General features: G+C 57.8%; 9 protein-coding genes across 9 annotated transcripts; 6 read left to right on the top strand and 3 right to left on the bottom strand.

Moving 5' to 3' along the window:
- Positions 1-464: 464 nt before the first annotated feature.
- On the bottom strand, positions 465-1,721 carry JDV02_006919 (uncharacterized protein; the record flags this gene model as incomplete). The annotated part of the gene is made up of 4 exons (XM_047988356.1): positions 1,381-1,721; positions 1,161-1,314; positions 782-1,111; positions 465-721 (listed from the first exon to the last, which is right to left on the bottom strand). The coding sequence occupies exons 1-4, from the start codon at positions 1,636-1,638 to the stop codon at positions 465-467; spliced, it is 999 nt and encodes a 332-aa protein (XP_047844351.1). The 5' UTR covers positions 1,639-1,721.
- Positions 1,722-3,571: 1,850 nt separating this feature from the next.
- On the top strand, positions 3,572-4,083 carry JDV02_006918 (uncharacterized protein; the record flags this gene model as incomplete). The annotated part of the gene is made up of 3 exons (XM_047988355.1): positions 3,572-3,616; positions 3,776-3,917; positions 3,968-4,083. The coding sequence occupies 3 exons, from the start codon at positions 3,572-3,574 to the stop codon at positions 4,081-4,083; spliced, it is 303 nt and encodes a 100-aa protein (XP_047844350.1).
- A 762-nt stretch (positions 4,084-4,845) lies between these two features.
- On the top strand, positions 4,846-5,952 carry JDV02_006917 (uncharacterized protein; the record flags this gene model as incomplete). Its single annotated transcript, XM_047988354.1, has 2 exons — positions 4,846-5,698; positions 5,756-5,952. 2 exons carry the CDS (start codon positions 4,846-4,848, stop codon positions 5,950-5,952), a joined length of 1,050 nt encoding a protein of 349 aa, XP_047844349.1.
- A 396-nt stretch (positions 5,953-6,348) lies between these two features.
- Positions 6,349-6,853, bottom strand: JDV02_006916 (uncharacterized protein; the record flags this gene model as incomplete). Its single annotated transcript, XM_047988353.1, has 2 exons — positions 6,655-6,853; positions 6,349-6,579 (listed from the first exon to the last, which is right to left on the bottom strand). Exons 1-2 carry the CDS (start codon positions 6,799-6,801, stop codon positions 6,349-6,351), a joined length of 378 nt encoding a protein of 125 aa, XP_047844348.1. The 5' UTR covers positions 6,802-6,853.
- A 170-nt stretch (positions 6,854-7,023) lies between these two features.
- On the top strand, positions 7,024-8,518 carry JDV02_006915 (uncharacterized protein). The gene is made up of 2 exons (XM_047988352.1): positions 7,024-7,570; positions 7,644-8,518. The coding sequence occupies exons 1-2, from the start codon at positions 7,142-7,144 to the stop codon at positions 8,325-8,327; spliced, it is 1,113 nt and encodes a 370-aa protein (XP_047844347.1). The 5' UTR covers positions 7,024-7,141; the 3' UTR covers positions 8,328-8,518.
- JDV02_006914 (uncharacterized protein) lies at positions 8,447-9,774 on the bottom strand. Its single transcript, XM_047988351.1, has 3 exons — positions 9,513-9,774; positions 9,322-9,351; positions 8,447-9,218 (listed from the first exon to the last, which is right to left on the bottom strand). The coding sequence occupies exons 1-3, from the start codon at positions 9,589-9,591 to the stop codon at positions 8,533-8,535; spliced, it is 795 nt and encodes a 264-aa protein (XP_047844346.1). The 5' UTR covers positions 9,592-9,774; the 3' UTR covers positions 8,447-8,532.
- A 1,152-nt stretch (positions 9,775-10,926) lies between these two features.
- Positions 10,927-12,419, top strand: MAP2 (Methionyl aminopeptidase; the record flags this gene model as incomplete). The annotated part of the gene is made up of 4 exons (XM_047988350.1): positions 10,927-10,969; positions 11,030-12,153; positions 12,216-12,302; positions 12,363-12,419. 4 exons carry the CDS (start codon positions 10,927-10,929, stop codon positions 12,417-12,419), a joined length of 1,311 nt encoding a protein of 436 aa, XP_047844345.1.
- A 299-nt stretch (positions 12,420-12,718) lies between these two features.
- JDV02_006912 (uncharacterized protein) lies at positions 12,719-13,081 on the top strand (the record flags this gene model as incomplete). Its single annotated transcript, XM_047988349.1, has 1 exon — positions 12,719-13,081. One exon carries the CDS (start codon positions 12,719-12,721, stop codon positions 13,079-13,081), a length of 363 nt encoding a protein of 120 aa, XP_047844344.1.
- Positions 13,082-13,561: 480 nt separating this feature from the next.
- Positions 13,562-14,128, top strand: UPS2 (Phospholipid metabolism protein; the record flags this gene model as incomplete). The annotated part of the gene is made up of 1 exon (XM_047988348.1): positions 13,562-14,128. The coding sequence occupies one exon, from the start codon at positions 13,562-13,564 to the stop codon at positions 14,126-14,128; it is 567 nt and encodes a 188-aa protein (XP_047844343.1).
- Positions 14,129-14,365: the final 237 nt, after the last annotated feature.

Below are 14,365 nucleotides of genomic sequence, written 5' to 3'. Positions count from 1 at the left end.
CCCCTGCGTGGCGTGTGCCCCGGGCCTGGACCTGTGTGACTTCTCCCCTGACGGAATGGGGGCGACCCTCGCGTGGCCCTGCCGACGTCTGGACTCTAGAGTCGCGCTTTCGACCCATGTCCCAACGAGAATCGCATGGGAATTTCAGTCAATGACTGGCTATGCGGCGCCCGTCGTCCTTGCCTACGCGTGATGGCCGTTTGGTTCGCTACGCGGGCTAGCAGATCGTGAGCCATGATCACGCTGAAGCGCAACCACGAACAACAAATCAAAGTAACGGGAAAAAGACTAGCACCAAGGCATTCATAATGCGGAGTTGGCCGATCTAATAAGCCCATAATTATCTACTTACTCCATATTGTACACACCAATTTGTGGCTCCCCAAAAAAGTATAACGAACCCAAGCAGTTTCTCCAGCCAACAGCACGCATCATTCTAACATGGCACGTACTCTACCGCAGCACTACGAAGAAAAGTGCTTGCGGACAAACTGGCTCAAAGTCGTCAAATCGCGCTCATTCTCCGCCAGGCCCTTGGCTGCCGCTGCCTTGGCCTTGAGCTTCTTGGCCGGCTCCAGGTCGTAGGCTCCGCCGTAGTATTTCCCGCCCGAACGCTCGAGAAAGCCAAACATGTTCTTGATCGACTCCAGGTCCGGGCTTCCATACGTTTCGAACTTTGTCCAGTCGTCCACGGCAACGAACCGCGCCTTCTTGCCAGTTACTGCTCAAGATTATTAGCATGAATCATAACTTGTCAACAGGCAGAACGGGGGCGACCGACCTTTGACAAACTCGTCGACAAGGGCCTCGGGCTTGGCGAGCTGGCTCATCGTCTGGATCAGGCGGCCGTTGTACGCCTCCGGGTCGAGGAGCACGCCGTGGGCAATGTCGCCATAGTCCTCCTCCACGGCGATCCAAGGCACGTTGCCGTCGCCGCCCCAGCCGGGCATCTGAAGCGTGAGGTAGCCCTCGGTATCAGGATGGAAGGGGAAGCCTCCCATCAGGTCCGCATTCTCCTCAATAATGTGGTTCTCCATATACCAGCCCATGCTGATGATGGCCACGCTCTTGAATCCCTTGGACTTGGCGTACTCTCCAACGGCGTATTTCTCTGCCAATCTAGTCAGCGTCGTCCATGTACAAGACTTGATTTGTATGACCTTCAAAGTCGCGGCACGGAATTTCACCGTTTGTGGCCGCGCTGGCAGAGGCCAGGCCGCTGTACAGGAGGTGTTGGACGCCAGCCTCGAATGCAGCGTCGACGATAATCTTCCCGAGGCCGCTTTCCGTCAGGCCATCCGGCTGGTTCAGGTTCTAGACGGAAACACTGTCAGCGCAACAAGCCGGGGCATGCAGCATGACGCTGTTGCTTGCACTCACCGGGTCGGTTGAGTTGGTGTTGACAAAGGCGGCCCAGCTTCCCTTGAAAGCCTCCAGCATCTGGTCCTTGGAAAAGCCGTCGCCCTTGACGACTTCGACACCACGGCTGGCAAGCGCCTTGGCCTTGTCTGATTCTGGGTCCCGGGAGATGGCGCGCACCGAGAAGTCGCCGCTCTTGTTCTGGAGCAGGGAGTTGACGACGCTGCCGCCCTGCACGCCGGTGGCGCCATAGACAGTGATGAGCTTGGTGGCGGGCATAGTGATTACGAGACTGAGCTAGATGCGTTTCGAGTTTTTGTAAGGCTTCAATTCGGAGTTTAGGACGATTGAGTTGTTATGATATTCCGCTGTGGCTTGTAGAGATAATCTCAAGTCGCAACAACGGCATCTTGCTCGCTTTATACTCGTCCCATCGTGGGAGTCGGAGACTGTTCATCCGTCCCAAGGCCAACATGACGCGGTTCCTCCAAGCCGGCAACGGCTGGCAGCCGGGGGCTGAATCACAACATGTGGTCTGCTGTCACCTGCTTGAAGCTGGCCACGACGACCCATCTAATCAACCCCATAATAGCTGAGCCTGGGCGCCTCCGCAGCTGGGGCCGCAACTGCGTGGGACAAGTCCGCCCTGCCGGGGGGAGTTCAAATGGCGGCACTTAAAACAAGGTTAAACGGTCGACACGCACGACGTGTACGCCACAGAGGTGAACTTTGGTAGCGAACGCTTTTGTGATCATGCTCGGCGACGCGAATCCCCCTTCGCTTGTCTTCTTTTGGACGTGGCTGAACGCCGCATTGCGTTGACAGCCTGGCGCGATTATTAATTTAGTCTCAATGCTTTCTTGGCAGCTGGGAGACGTCAGTCGGTTCAGCCTTACAGCGCTAATAACGTCTGGCGTATCCCGTATTCGTGGTGCGGACTTGAACGGCGTGGGTCTCCCTCAATCGACACTTGATGGCCGAGGGCGGAGAGAGTGTCGGTTTCATGTCCTGGCCGCAGATCCGGGGTCCCTCGTCCATTCAGATGGCCAGGAACATTCGTGCATCGTGATATCATCAAGTGCTGTGATAATGCTCGCACTGTGCCTTATAGCTTTCATGTTCTTCCATGTTCAAACATGAACTTCAGAATGGCAACGCGGTTTACATGAGATAGTTTACCGCGTACATGGCTAGAAGGGACATCAAAGCATCAAGTATTTCGTCTTCACTTTTGAGATGCCCCTTTCCTTCTTTCAGGCGCAAATATCGCAGAGACCCAATAATGTAGCATGGAAACGTGGAAGTGACGACTTGTAGTGGGCGGAATGCGCATGGACCATCCGCGATGCGGAAAGTATAGCGGAACTGTTTGCGGAGTTGGAGATAAGGCGCCCGCGGGTACCGAATCTGTTTGTTGTAATTCAAACATCAGTGCTACTACTCTAGAAGATGTAGGAAGGCAGTGGTGATTCTTGTGACGGATCCTGGCCGTTGTTGGCTGGCTGGCGCATGCCTCGTATTGCTTGGAGGCGAATGAAGCTGCACAGCAACATCACCTCTTGATCCAGTAGCCTCCGTCGTACGCGATATGACTCGCGATGCTAAAACTTGGAAACGTTCAAGGTGTTGAATCAGATTGAATAGTATGCAACGGGTTTCCGCCAAGATCGCCTGGCCATGGAACGTCGGGCCCCCTGTCCCGCTGCAAACCACGGCAACAGGCGCGCGGCCGTGGCATGCCAGGTTGATGCCTCGAGACTCAGGTCCAAATTCAGGCAAAGACAGGCCGTTTGCACTGTTCTTCTGTCAGCTGTTCACGGCTGGCAGTCCCTCTCCGTGTTATTAGGCAGGCAGGCACGCGTCTGCCCGCCCGCGCCTGCACTTTTCCCTCTTCTCTCCACCACTAACGCCCTCGCCCCCCTTTCTCTCCTTCACCACCTCCCCAACATCACACTTTCCAACCGTCAGCACCAACTCGGGACCTGTTCCTTCCACATACGTCCTACACACTGGTAGTTCTTGCCGTGATCCCACCCTCCTGCCTCCTACATCTGCTCGAGGCTTTCTTACGTCAACGCCAATTTTACCACGGATTTCAGGCGATCGTGCCCGCTGCCGGAATCTGATCACCTCGTTTGTGGTTTACTCGTACATGACAGCAGTCAAAAATCGTCAAGTTGAAGAGTTGATACATTGCTTCAAGTCTCTCACAATGAGTGACAACGTCGACCCGTCGGTCGTCGAGCAGGCTTGCTTCGTACGTTCGCCCTTGCCTTATCTAACCGTCTCTCTCTTTCGGTTTCCCAAATCTCTTCCGCTGCAACACAGAACCCTTTCCGTTATCACTCACACTATGGCTACAAGGCCGTTGTGGGCTTCTGGTGACTCAGCCATGTTTTGTTAACTCTGACTGCAGGCCGACTTGAGCCGGCTTCGACAAAACGAACTGCCCTTGAGCAGTAAGGAGCACAGAGGCTCCTCCTACACTCCTGTGGGAGACAATTCTGCCCGTAACATTGCTACGGACATCAAGAAGAATCTCAAAAGCAAGTGGAATGGTAAGGCATGCAACCAGTCATTAGTCGAACGTTATGCTAACGCAAATCAGTGACAATCTTCGACGAGGAATCGGAGCAAATTCAAGGACTTTCCAACGAAGACACCAGGCCTTGGGCCAAAAAGGTGGCCCAAGCCTACATGAATAAGAACCCAGCGTCTTCGTAAGACCTCCCCATCCGTTTCGGATGCCCCAGGGAGAGATCTAACTCCGATGAATGCAGTGCTCCTCCACGAATTTCGCCAACTCCTTTCGGTTCAAAGAAAAACAAACCCTCAAACACAGCCAAATCCAGCGGTCCCATTGGCAAACTTGGAGGGCTTGTACCACCTGGCGGGACTGCAACTCTCCGCACGACGCCAAAGGACCAGACCAACTCTGTCACAGGCATGCCATCCGCAGCCACTCCACAGAAGGCGGCCTTGTCGCGATCGAGGCCCGAATCTTGCACGCCCAGCAATAAGGATGCGTTCCCCGAATCACATCCATCACCAGGTGCAGCAGGTCCGCAATTCAGCACTAAGCCAGTCAATGTATCAGCCCCGGCGGAACACATGGTGTGCCAGGGCAAATGCGCCGTCAAATCGCCCCAGGCCGCCGAAGACATTGCTGCCGAGTTCGTGATGAAGATTGAAAAGCGGACTAACAACGCTCTGCTGGTACTTTCGGCTCCAGACAAGCCTCAGCGAGTTCACAACATTCTAGAATTGCAACCACCGACCCTTCAAGGCGACTACTGTAAAGTGGCCAGCTCTCCTGGCCGGGCGAATTTCGGCTTCTTGTTGAAACTGCAAACAATCGAAGACACAACCAGATTCAAGGTATATTTGGAAAGTCTACAAACCGCTATGAAAAGGCAGAAGCAGTCTACCTTACCCCTCCCGAAGAAACTGAACGATGGAAGAGTCACAGCCCCGGTGCCACGTCACATGGATGAAGCACCTACCCAGAGCTCACGCTCTCCCGTATCGGCGCTTGGCCACTCACAGCCTGTTTCAGCTGCCCCTCTCATCGCCGCTGCACCTCAAATCCCGCCAGCACCTCCCAGCGCACCTGTACTGGTTGACATCGAGGATTCTGACGAAGAGTCGGGTGAAGAAAACCCTTACGCGACCATCGAAGAGGCGGCAGAGAAGCTTTGTACGCTCATGGACAGCCTTCAGGGCGACTTCGTTGGCAAAGGCTTCCCCTTGACAGGCGCCGCTGTTGATGAGCTTCAGGATGCTGCTATCGACATCTGGCTTCAGCGAGGCTTTCTAGATGCCGAAGACGATGATATCAAGGAGGACATGGTGAACCTTCTTAAGAGTCTGTTTCAGGTCAAGCGTCAAGCAATCCAGTTCCGTCACAAGTTCAAGAACAGCCGGGTACTTAGATCGGCCAGCGCAAAGGCAGCCGAATCATCCTCGCTCAAGTCGCTTCAAGAGCTCCAGCTTGGTCCGACTCCGCGAGGACGGATCCAGTACACGTCTGAGCAGCTCTCACAGCTAGCTGCTGGAGCAATGCCACGCCCCAAAGACCTGGACCAGGCGGACTACCTTCCTGCTCCAGGGAAGCGAGCCAAAATCTCTCAAACACCGAAGATTGACGGTCTCGCCCAGGTTCGGAAATGGCTCGACAATGGAAAAAGGCATGCGCCAGCGGGTGCGCAGGTCCTCGTGTCATCATCGGCAGCTAGTGCCAGTTTCTCTATTCCTGCAACCACGGCCGCGATGCCTGCTGTCACAATGCCTGGCCCTCTCACAGCGCTTAGTGAAACGTCTTGCGAGGCAATGGAGCTTGGTAGACTTCAGGCCATTACGACCGATGCTGTCCAACACACTAACCAAACACTTACAGACTCGCTCCCGCCTACTCCAGCGTCACGCTGGGGAGTTCCATCTGGCCAAGGCGCCAGCGGATACCAACAAGCAGCCAAACCCTACGCATCCTCTATCTCAGGTACCAACAAGAGTAGTGAGCCAGCAGCAACACGTACTGCAGTGCAGCTTAATCCGGTCGCAAAGGGCCTGGCCAACTCGCTCTGGGCCAATTAGCCCAGAATCGTGCGCGAGGAGCAATGTCAAGTATTTAGCAGGTGGAGGATGGACGGGGGTGTACGATATGAGGATGATTACAACAAACGGCCGCTTGTGCCGCAGCTTCGCGTTTGCATTGGGAATGGTTTGGCTCAGCGTTGGTGGCCCATATTGGCGGCGTGGTGAAGGTGAGGGTGCGGGTTGGTACATCTGGATCCTCCACGCCAAACAGGCGGGGCCGGTCCATTGACGAATTTGGGGAAGAGGAATCAGATGCATTGCCATCTGCATAATGAATGCGCGAGAGATCATAGGGCACGGTGAAGGTGAAGTCCCATCTTGGGCGTACATGTAGAATAGAAGAGCAGATGCCAAGCAGGTCACGAGCAAGAGTGGCAGACGAACAGGGTGCAATCAACTGGATGGATTCAACTTTCGATAACATCTGGCTTCGTAGTTGTCAACAAGGTTGCGCGTGTCCTGATCAAAGGCTCGTTGACTGCCGTCATCAGTGAGCGTCTTGATGAAGTCGAGCGCTTCCTGGTAGCGACGAAAGTAGTAGAGCTCCTCGATGGCGTGAACGACTTGCTGGAGAGCCATCTTGCCGGCCCCAGGGGCCAGAGGCAGACTGATTGTCTTGAATATCTGCGCCACCATCTCAAGTCAGCGGCGTCGGCAGACGCGTGCGTGAATGTCATTTGAAGCGAGCGCGCGCCTCACCTCGCCGTTTTCTACCTTGGCCTTGTAGTCGGCCTTGACGGCCTGGAACTCAGCCTCGGACTGGCCGGTGCGGTTGGCCTGCTTCTCAATGACATCCTCGGTGTCTGAGAGCTCAATATTGAGAATGCCGCCGCCGTCGTCGTCCATGGTGGTCTGGCTAACTGTTGTTGACGGCGTCAAAGACCGCGGAGGGAGCTTGAGATTTGCAGTTCTCCCAGCATCCAGGGTAAGCCAAAACGTATCCCGCTAGTGCGCCACGGCTAGCGGTCCTTCCGCACCCCGTGGCGCAGCGCGTATAATTAGTAAAGTACCTTAAGCTAAAGCTATACCCCCGTTGCTAGCGCAGGCTACACCGGCAGTTCCAAACAAGGAGCGGCGTCCGGCAGCCAGCCCCCTTATCTGGACTCGCTGCCTCCTCTCTCGCCTCTACTGCGAGTCCGGGAATACTGATTCCAGACTCGGGTTATATTTCTTCGCAGATCTAACCATGGCGGAATCCAAGACGCAGTCGGAGGCTGCGACGGCCGCGACCCCACACGCAGAGGGAACCTTAAGCGGTGCTGGGGAGGCGACGTCACCAGCGGCAGCGGAGCCCACACAACAACAACAAGCCCAACCGTCCGGGCACGGCTTGTTGCAGCCTGACGATGCCGCGGCTAGAGATGACAGCCGGCCGCCGTCGACCAAATCACGCACGCCACCCAAGTCGATAGACATCGACAAGTCGAAACCCCAGGACTTTGATGGGGAGCTCGCGACGACGGACGAGCTGCCGCCGGCCGTGATCCTGCGCAAGATCGACAACTACGTGGTGCTGGACCGTCATGGCAAGTCGCACACCTTCCAGAGCCTCTACAATTGGCCAAACGTCGCGAGGCGTGTTCTTGTCGTCTTTGTGCGGCACTTCTTCTGCGGTGTATGACCTCCCCCACCGATGCCTCCAGCATATTGTACTTGCTATGGACCGTATGGCTGACGTAGAGATGCAGAATTGTCAGGAATACCTCCGCTCGCTCTCCGAATCCATCAAACCTGAAGCCCTCTTGCGACTGCCGATAAGCACATTCATCGTCGTCGTCGGGTGCGGCGACCCGGCTCTCATCGACATGTACGTCGAGGCGACGGAGTGCCCGTTCCCCGTGTACACGGACCCGACGCGGTCGCTGTTCGACGAGCTCGGCATGGTCAAGACGCTGGCGCTGGGCGCGAAACCCGCGTACATGAAGAGGGGCATGCTGCGGACCATGGCCGACGGCATCGGGCAGGGGCTGCGCTCCATCCCGCGCGGGCTCGCCCTCAAGTCGGGGGACCAGCGGCAGGTGGGCGGCGAGTTCTTGTTCGAGCCGCTCGACGTGGTGACGCCCATCGGCACGCCCGAGGATGGGCGCCTCAGGCCCGCGGCCATTGGGACGGTGGGGCCAGAGGGAGGTGTGGACGGCGCTGACGCCGGGCCCATCGAGGAGAAGCGGGTGACGTGGTGCCATCGCATGAAGACGACGAGGGACCACGCTGAGATACCGGAGCTGATGGAGATTTTGGGGCTCGACGGCTACGGACAGCCGATCAAGGATGAGAAGAGGTGGTCTAAGGCGCTCCAGGAGCGGAAAGGGACGGGGTTGACCATGGCGAGCGAGATGAGCAAGATTGACGAGGCGGAGGCGAAGGCGTCTTGACGGGTGATGGGCGTGACGACATGAAACGAATTTGATTTTTTTTTTCTTGTTGGGAGCGTGCATGGCATTGTTGGCCTGGGACTGAGCGTGTTTGCTGCTCTCTACTGTCGAATCTGAAGCCTATGGGTCGCTAGTTTGATGGCTGTCTTTTCTCTTAGCATTAAGCCTCTAATTGTACTTTTATTCATGCATCATCGTCATCATTTCATTCATGCACCCACGCGCCGTCCTCCTTGCTCTCCACCACCTCATCGACCTTTAACCGGTGCTTGACAATGTGCTCCCCGTTGACGAGGTCATTCTCCGTGGCGCGTCGGTCCCCCTCGTCGAGGTCGCGGGCGATGCCGGCGCGGACGTGCCTCTCGCGGAGGCGCTTGCGGGCGACCTGAAAGTCGACGTCGACGAACCACAGCTCGTCGAGCAGGGCGGCGGCGTCGCGCCAGACGGGCTCGTCGAGTGCGAGGTAGTTGCCCTCGAGGACGACGACGCGGTGCGAGGCCAGGACGGGGATGTCGTCGTCGCGCGGGTCCTTGACGGCGTGGTCGAACGAGGGGGCGAGGATGGGCGACGCGGGCGGGGGGTAGGCGCGCAGGCGGCGCACGAGGGAGAGGAACTTGGGCGCGTCGAAGGTGAAGGCGGCGCCGCGGCGGGCGTGCGCGCGGGCGGGGTCGGGCATGGAGGAGAGGGTGGCGCGTGTGAGGTGGAAGCCGTCCATGGGGACGTATGTCGCGGGCGATGATGATGACGGCGGCGGCGGAGCCCCCGACGATGCTGTTATGGAGGGGGAGGGGGAGGAGGAGGATGATAGTGATGATGAGGCTTTGGTGGCGGCGGCGGCGGCGGCGCGCTCATTGACGCGCGAGGAGATGATTTGCGCGAGCGTCGTCTTGCCTGCGCCGTGTGTGAGTGAGAAGAGAAGTCTGGTGACGCAAGGGGATGCAAGCCAAGGGTTTCGTCTTGTTTAATTCATGACATCGAAAGGGAGCGGCCGTACCTGAGCCTGGGATGCCGGCGATGCCAATAACTACGAAGCGGTTAGCGGCCAATTTGGGGGCTCGTGTGCAACCATTATGCGCGGAGGATGTTGTTGTGTGCGAGCAAGAAGCGCATCAATCACAATGGGAGAGCGAACTTGAGGCAAAAGGCACGAGAGTGGTTCGTAGCGAAGGAGAGTTGGGGACATACGCAGTCGCCGCCCGTCGTCGGGCAGGGCCTGGTACGTTTCCCAGACCTTGTCGGCCAGCCGCAGCACCTGGTCTTCCATTCTGCGGGGGGGTGATGAGCTGGCTGCTCCGGTCGGGTGTCTTGTCGTGTGCTGCTGGAGCGTCGTCGCTCTCTAACTGCGCCGCGAAGACATGAGGGCAAGACGACGGACGGATGGCGGCGGACGGGCGGGCGGGAAAGAATGTCGTTCAGTCGCATCGCGAGAGGCGGCGGGCGGGTCCAGTGCTGCGGGACATGACGTTGTGCTTCGGGTGTCAGTGCCCCGGACGGCGGGGGTTGTCGGGCATTCGGGCTCTTCGGAAGGGACTGGACGGGTTTGCCCACTGGGTCCCGCCGCCGCCGCCCGCCGCCGCCTGCTGGCCCGCCAATCGGGGTGGCAGCGGTTTGGTTTGCTGTCTTGCTTGTGAGAGTCGCGTGTGTCCGTACATACGAAGAAGTATTGATCTCAAGGAAAGCGGGTGAATCGGGGCGGCTCATCAAGTCGTTGAACCTGGTTCGTATCGGCGACGAACATGTACCTGTACAACGTCGAAAGATCGGTACTCTTGAGGTGATTGAATGAGGAACCCCCAGACATGGACGGGGATGAAGATGGCACGTCCTCCAGGGCCAACTGGTATTCCTCCTCTTTGAAGAGAGACTCTCGAAGATGGCCCATAGGCCGGAGGGTCCTTGTATAGCAGCATCTGGTCAGGATGCGTTTGTCCAATGACCAAGAGGCACGGGGATCGCTATTGCGAAGTTATCGGTCTTAGCTGTTCCCGAGCCCGTGGGTGAGTGGCGTCCGCCGCACATGAACTTGTCGTGCTGCCAAGCTGGAGGCGGAGGAGATGGTGTGCGGGCAGCCACCGCGCTCAATCATTGACCAACTCCCACGGGTTGGTCGCACTACCTTTTTTTCATCAAGCCTGCACTGCACGCACGCCAACGTCGCCCATGTTGTGCGATGGTCGTCGTGCATGACCGCGGAGGCAGTCGCCCAGGCGATGACACGCGACCAGGGCAGGCCAGGGGGTGCTTCACCGCGAGTTCGATCGCAGCTTCCCTAGGATCCAGAATCTTATTCAAGGCCAATTCGCTCCATAAGTGACCGTACGTACCAAGCATGGCGCACAAAGCGGCAGCTTGACCGTGTAGGCGGTCGTTCGTAGATTGTCCTCGGCAAGTTCTCGATCAACGAGGCGCCACCAAAACGACCAAGCGCCACGAGGCCCCCGGCACGGCGCAAGTTAGTGGCGAGGGTGGGTTGCCCGTGCCGCCGCCGGGTATGGCGGGGTAACTCGCATTTTGTGTGTCCACCAGCCAGCGGCAGGCGATTTTTGTCCTGGCGATCCCCATCCAGACACTGGACACAGTATCCGACAACTGTGCCACGATGGCAGCTCAAGTACCCACGGAGGCTCTCAAGGAGCTCAAAGGTGCGCTTTCGATCCTCACGTGCTGAACGCTCTCATGGGTGGCGGTACTGACCGTCGCAGTGGCCGAGGCCAATGGCAAGGGTGCGAAGCCCGAGCCCGCCGCTGACGACGACCACGGCGACGATTCCGACGACGATGCCGAGGACAACGCCGCCGCGACCGGCGCGGCCAAGAAGAAGAAGAAGAGAAAGCCCAAGAAGAAGAAGAAGAACCCCACCGCCCAGTCCGAGCCGCCCCGCGTAAAGGTCAGCCAGCTGTTCCCCAACGGCACTTACCCCAAGGGTGAGGAGGTCGAGTACAAGGACGAGAACCGCTACCGCACGACGAGCGAGGAGAAGCGCCACCTCGACAACATCAACACCGACTTCCTGACCGACTACCGCGAGGCTGCCGAGATCCACCGCCAGGTGCGCCAGTACGCGCAAAAGGTGGTGCGACCGGGCCAGACGCTCACCGAGATCGCCGAGACCATCGAGGACGGCGTGCGTGCCCTGACGGGCCACGATGGCCTCGCCGAGGGAGATGCCATGAAGGCTGGCATGGGCTTCCCTTGCGGTCTGAGCCTGAACCACTGCGCGGCCCACTACACGCCCAACGCGGGGAACAAGATGGTGCTGCAGCAGGAGGACGTGATGAAGGTCGACTTTGGCGTCCACGTCAACGGCCGCATCGTCGACTCTGCCTTCACCATGGCCTTTGAGCCCAAGTACGACAACCTGCTGCAGGCGGTCAAGGAGGCCACCAACGCCGGTATCCGCGAGGCCGGCATCGACGCCCGCGTGGGCGAGATTGGCGGCGTCATCCAGGAGACGATGGAGAGCTTCGAGGTCGAGATTGACGGCACCACGTACCCCGTCAAGAGCATCCGCAACCTGACGGGCCACACGATTCTCCCCTACAGCATCCACGGCACCAAGGCCGTGCCGATTGTCAAGAGCAATGACCAGACCAAGATGGAGGAGGGTGACGTGTTTGCCATTGAGACGTTTGGCAGCACCGGCAACGGCTACGTCCGCGACGACATGGAGGTGTCGCACTACGCCAAGAACACCGACGTGCAGCACGTTGACCTGCGCCTTAGCTCGGCCAAGTCGCTGCTCAGCGTCATCAACAAGAACTTTGGCACTTTGCCCTTCTGCCGCCGCTACCTGGACCGCCTGGGTCAGGAAAAGTACCTGCTGGGGGTAAGCTTCCTATCTTCTGGACGACGAACATGGCTCGGTTGACGGACGCTGACTCGGAGCAGTTGAACAGCCTGGTGAACAGCGGCATCGTCGAGGCGTACCCTCCGTTGTGTGACAAGAAGGGTTCATACACTGCCCAGTTTGAACACGTACGTTCCACCTCTTCAAGAAATGAGTTGTTGATGCAGCGCAGCTAACGAATGTGGCAGACAATCCTGATCCGACCGACCGTAAAGGAGGTCATCAGCCGCGGTGACGACTACTAGATAATGCTCTGAAAAACGACAATCTGTTATTTAGTGTAGTCGCTGCGTCCAAGATATGTGAAATCTACGGCCGAGTTACGACGCCATCGAGTAGGGTGCATCCATCCGCAGTTGCTGATGCTTGCATGAAATGAAATGAGCCAATACTCGGGCGTAAGCAATTCCAATGATGCAGCAGGCGGCCGTTCAGCGACTTGATACAATGGGGCCCGTTTTCATGACATCTGCAGCACAACGGCGTATCAGTCGCCACTGCTCTACTGTGTCATGTCAACATCTTTGTTCCTTGGTATGCATGTATGCAAGGGCAACGCATTGCGCTCTGCCACTTTGCCACTGAGTGTCAACCAGACCTCATTATGAGCAGCTCCATCAGGCCAAGCTTTTGTCGATCAATCAAGCAAGCAGCAAGTGGCCAACAGCCGTGCCTCGATCTCGCACAGAGAAGCAGCTACATCTACGGGGCACAGAATACAGGCACGTTACAGGTCCAAGAAGCTTGTCGCCACCGCCCGCAAACCCCGTTTTACCCTTCCCGACCCCCGAACGGCTCCGGGGCCGGTTACGGCGACGCCCATTGGTCACATGCGCGTGAGCCAATCACGGCCGTCAAAATTTTCATCCTGCTCCCGGTGCTTTCTCGCCAGGAGGCACGACGGTAACCGCATTGGGTAACCGCTTGACCCGATGCGGCATGGCGTCAGGCCTTGCCACTCCGAAAAAAAAACCACACGCGCTCCGAAGGCACCCCGAGCCTCTCACATGGCAGCGCCCTGGTGTGCCCTCCTTTTAAAAACCTCACGTCCACAATCGCCGCCGCGCGGAGCTTGCTATCCCTGGTTCCACATCTCTCTCCAGACTCCCCGTCGTCGACCATCGGCTTGATACACTCAGCGACATTTTTTGTCTTTGTTCCGAGCGAGCTGTGTGTTTTATAGATCTTTGACTCTTTTCGACACGTCGATGTCGCAGTAGATTGAACCGACCCCTCTTTGAACCGGCACAATCACGAAACGCGTTTGCGCAAGAGTCACACGCCAGCTCGGCCCGAGATTTCGAACGAGCAATAAAACCAAACACACACATATACATACACTCAACACACACACACACACACACCTGGACCACACTCGTCGCCCAAGATGAAGGTCTTTTCCAACAGCGTCACCTACAACTACTCGTGGGAGGAGGTCTCGACGGCCAACTGGCGCAAGTATGGCCCCTGGAACAACAAGTCGGAGCACGTCATCGCCGTCGACACCCTCTCCCGCAGCGTCGACCCCTCGACGGGCATCCTGCGGACGGAGCGCCTCATCACATGCAAGCAGTCGGCGCCCGAGTGGCTCAAGACCATCATGGGCACGACCATGGAGGTCAGCCACGTCTACGAGGCGTCGTACGTCGACCCCGCCGCGCGCACCGTCACCATGGTCAGCCAGAACCTGACGTGGAGCAACCTCGTCAACGTCCAGGAGGAGGTGGTCTACCGGCCGCTCGGCGAGCACCAGACGCAGTTCGCCCAGAGCGCGCGCATCACGGCCCTGTGCGGCGGCTGGCAGCGCATCAAGAACAGCATCGAGGACTCCCTCGTCAACCGCTTCCGCGAGAACGCCATCAAGGGCCGCGAGGGCTTCGAGCGCGTCCTCGAGATGAGCCGCCAGGTCTTTGCCGAGGAGAAGGAGAGGCAGCGCATGGCCGCTGCGCTGTAATCGCACACTTCCCTCCTTATCCGAGGCTCCACCCACCGCCACCACCACCACCACCAACCACCGACACAGGCTCGCTTTCATGCCTGCTGGAACGAGGTACACGACGAGAGCATCATTGCACGCAGTACATTCATCTCCACACCGTGTACAACAGGCGGGGATTTTTCTTTCAAACTTGTGTTTGGCGTTGAAAGAAGCGCTGAATTCCTCATATTTTGGGCAACTTTTTTCTTATAT

The sequence above is a fragment of the Purpureocillium takamizusanense genome, chromosome 6, assembly GCF_022605165.1.
Source record: "Purpureocillium takamizusanense chromosome 6, complete sequence".
Taxonomy (NCBI): domain Eukaryota; kingdom Fungi; phylum Ascomycota; class Sordariomycetes; order Hypocreales; family Ophiocordycipitaceae; genus Purpureocillium; species Purpureocillium takamizusanense.
Note: the sequence above shows the minus strand (reverse complement) of the source record. Positions and strands in the feature narration are given on the sequence as shown.

What these genes read in the sequence shown, in the direction of transcription:
- JDV02_006914 (XM_047988351.1), bottom strand. Translation starts at nt 9,591, where the DNA reads ATGGAAGACCAGGTGCTGCGGCTGGCCGACAAGGTCTGGGAAACGTAC. An exon ending in CGACGACGGGCGGCGACTGC is followed by an intron (nt 9,352 to 9,512) that starts GTATGTCCCCAA and finishes ACCGCTTCGTAG; the next exon opens with TTATTGGCATCGCCGGCATC. An exon ending in CGCCGGCATCCCAGGCTCAG is followed by an intron (nt 9,219 to 9,321) that starts GTACGGCCGCTC and finishes CACACGGCGCAG; the next exon opens with GCAAGACGACGCTCGCGCAA.
- JDV02_006915 (XM_047988352.1), top strand. Translation starts at nt 7,142, where the DNA reads ATGGCGGAATCCAAGACGCAGTCGGAGGCTGCGACGGCCGCGACCCCA. An exon ending in TGCGGCACTTCTTCTGCGGT is followed by an intron (nt 7,571 to 7,643) that starts GTATGACCTCCC and finishes GTAGAGATGCAG; the next exon opens with AATTGTCAGGAATACCTCCG.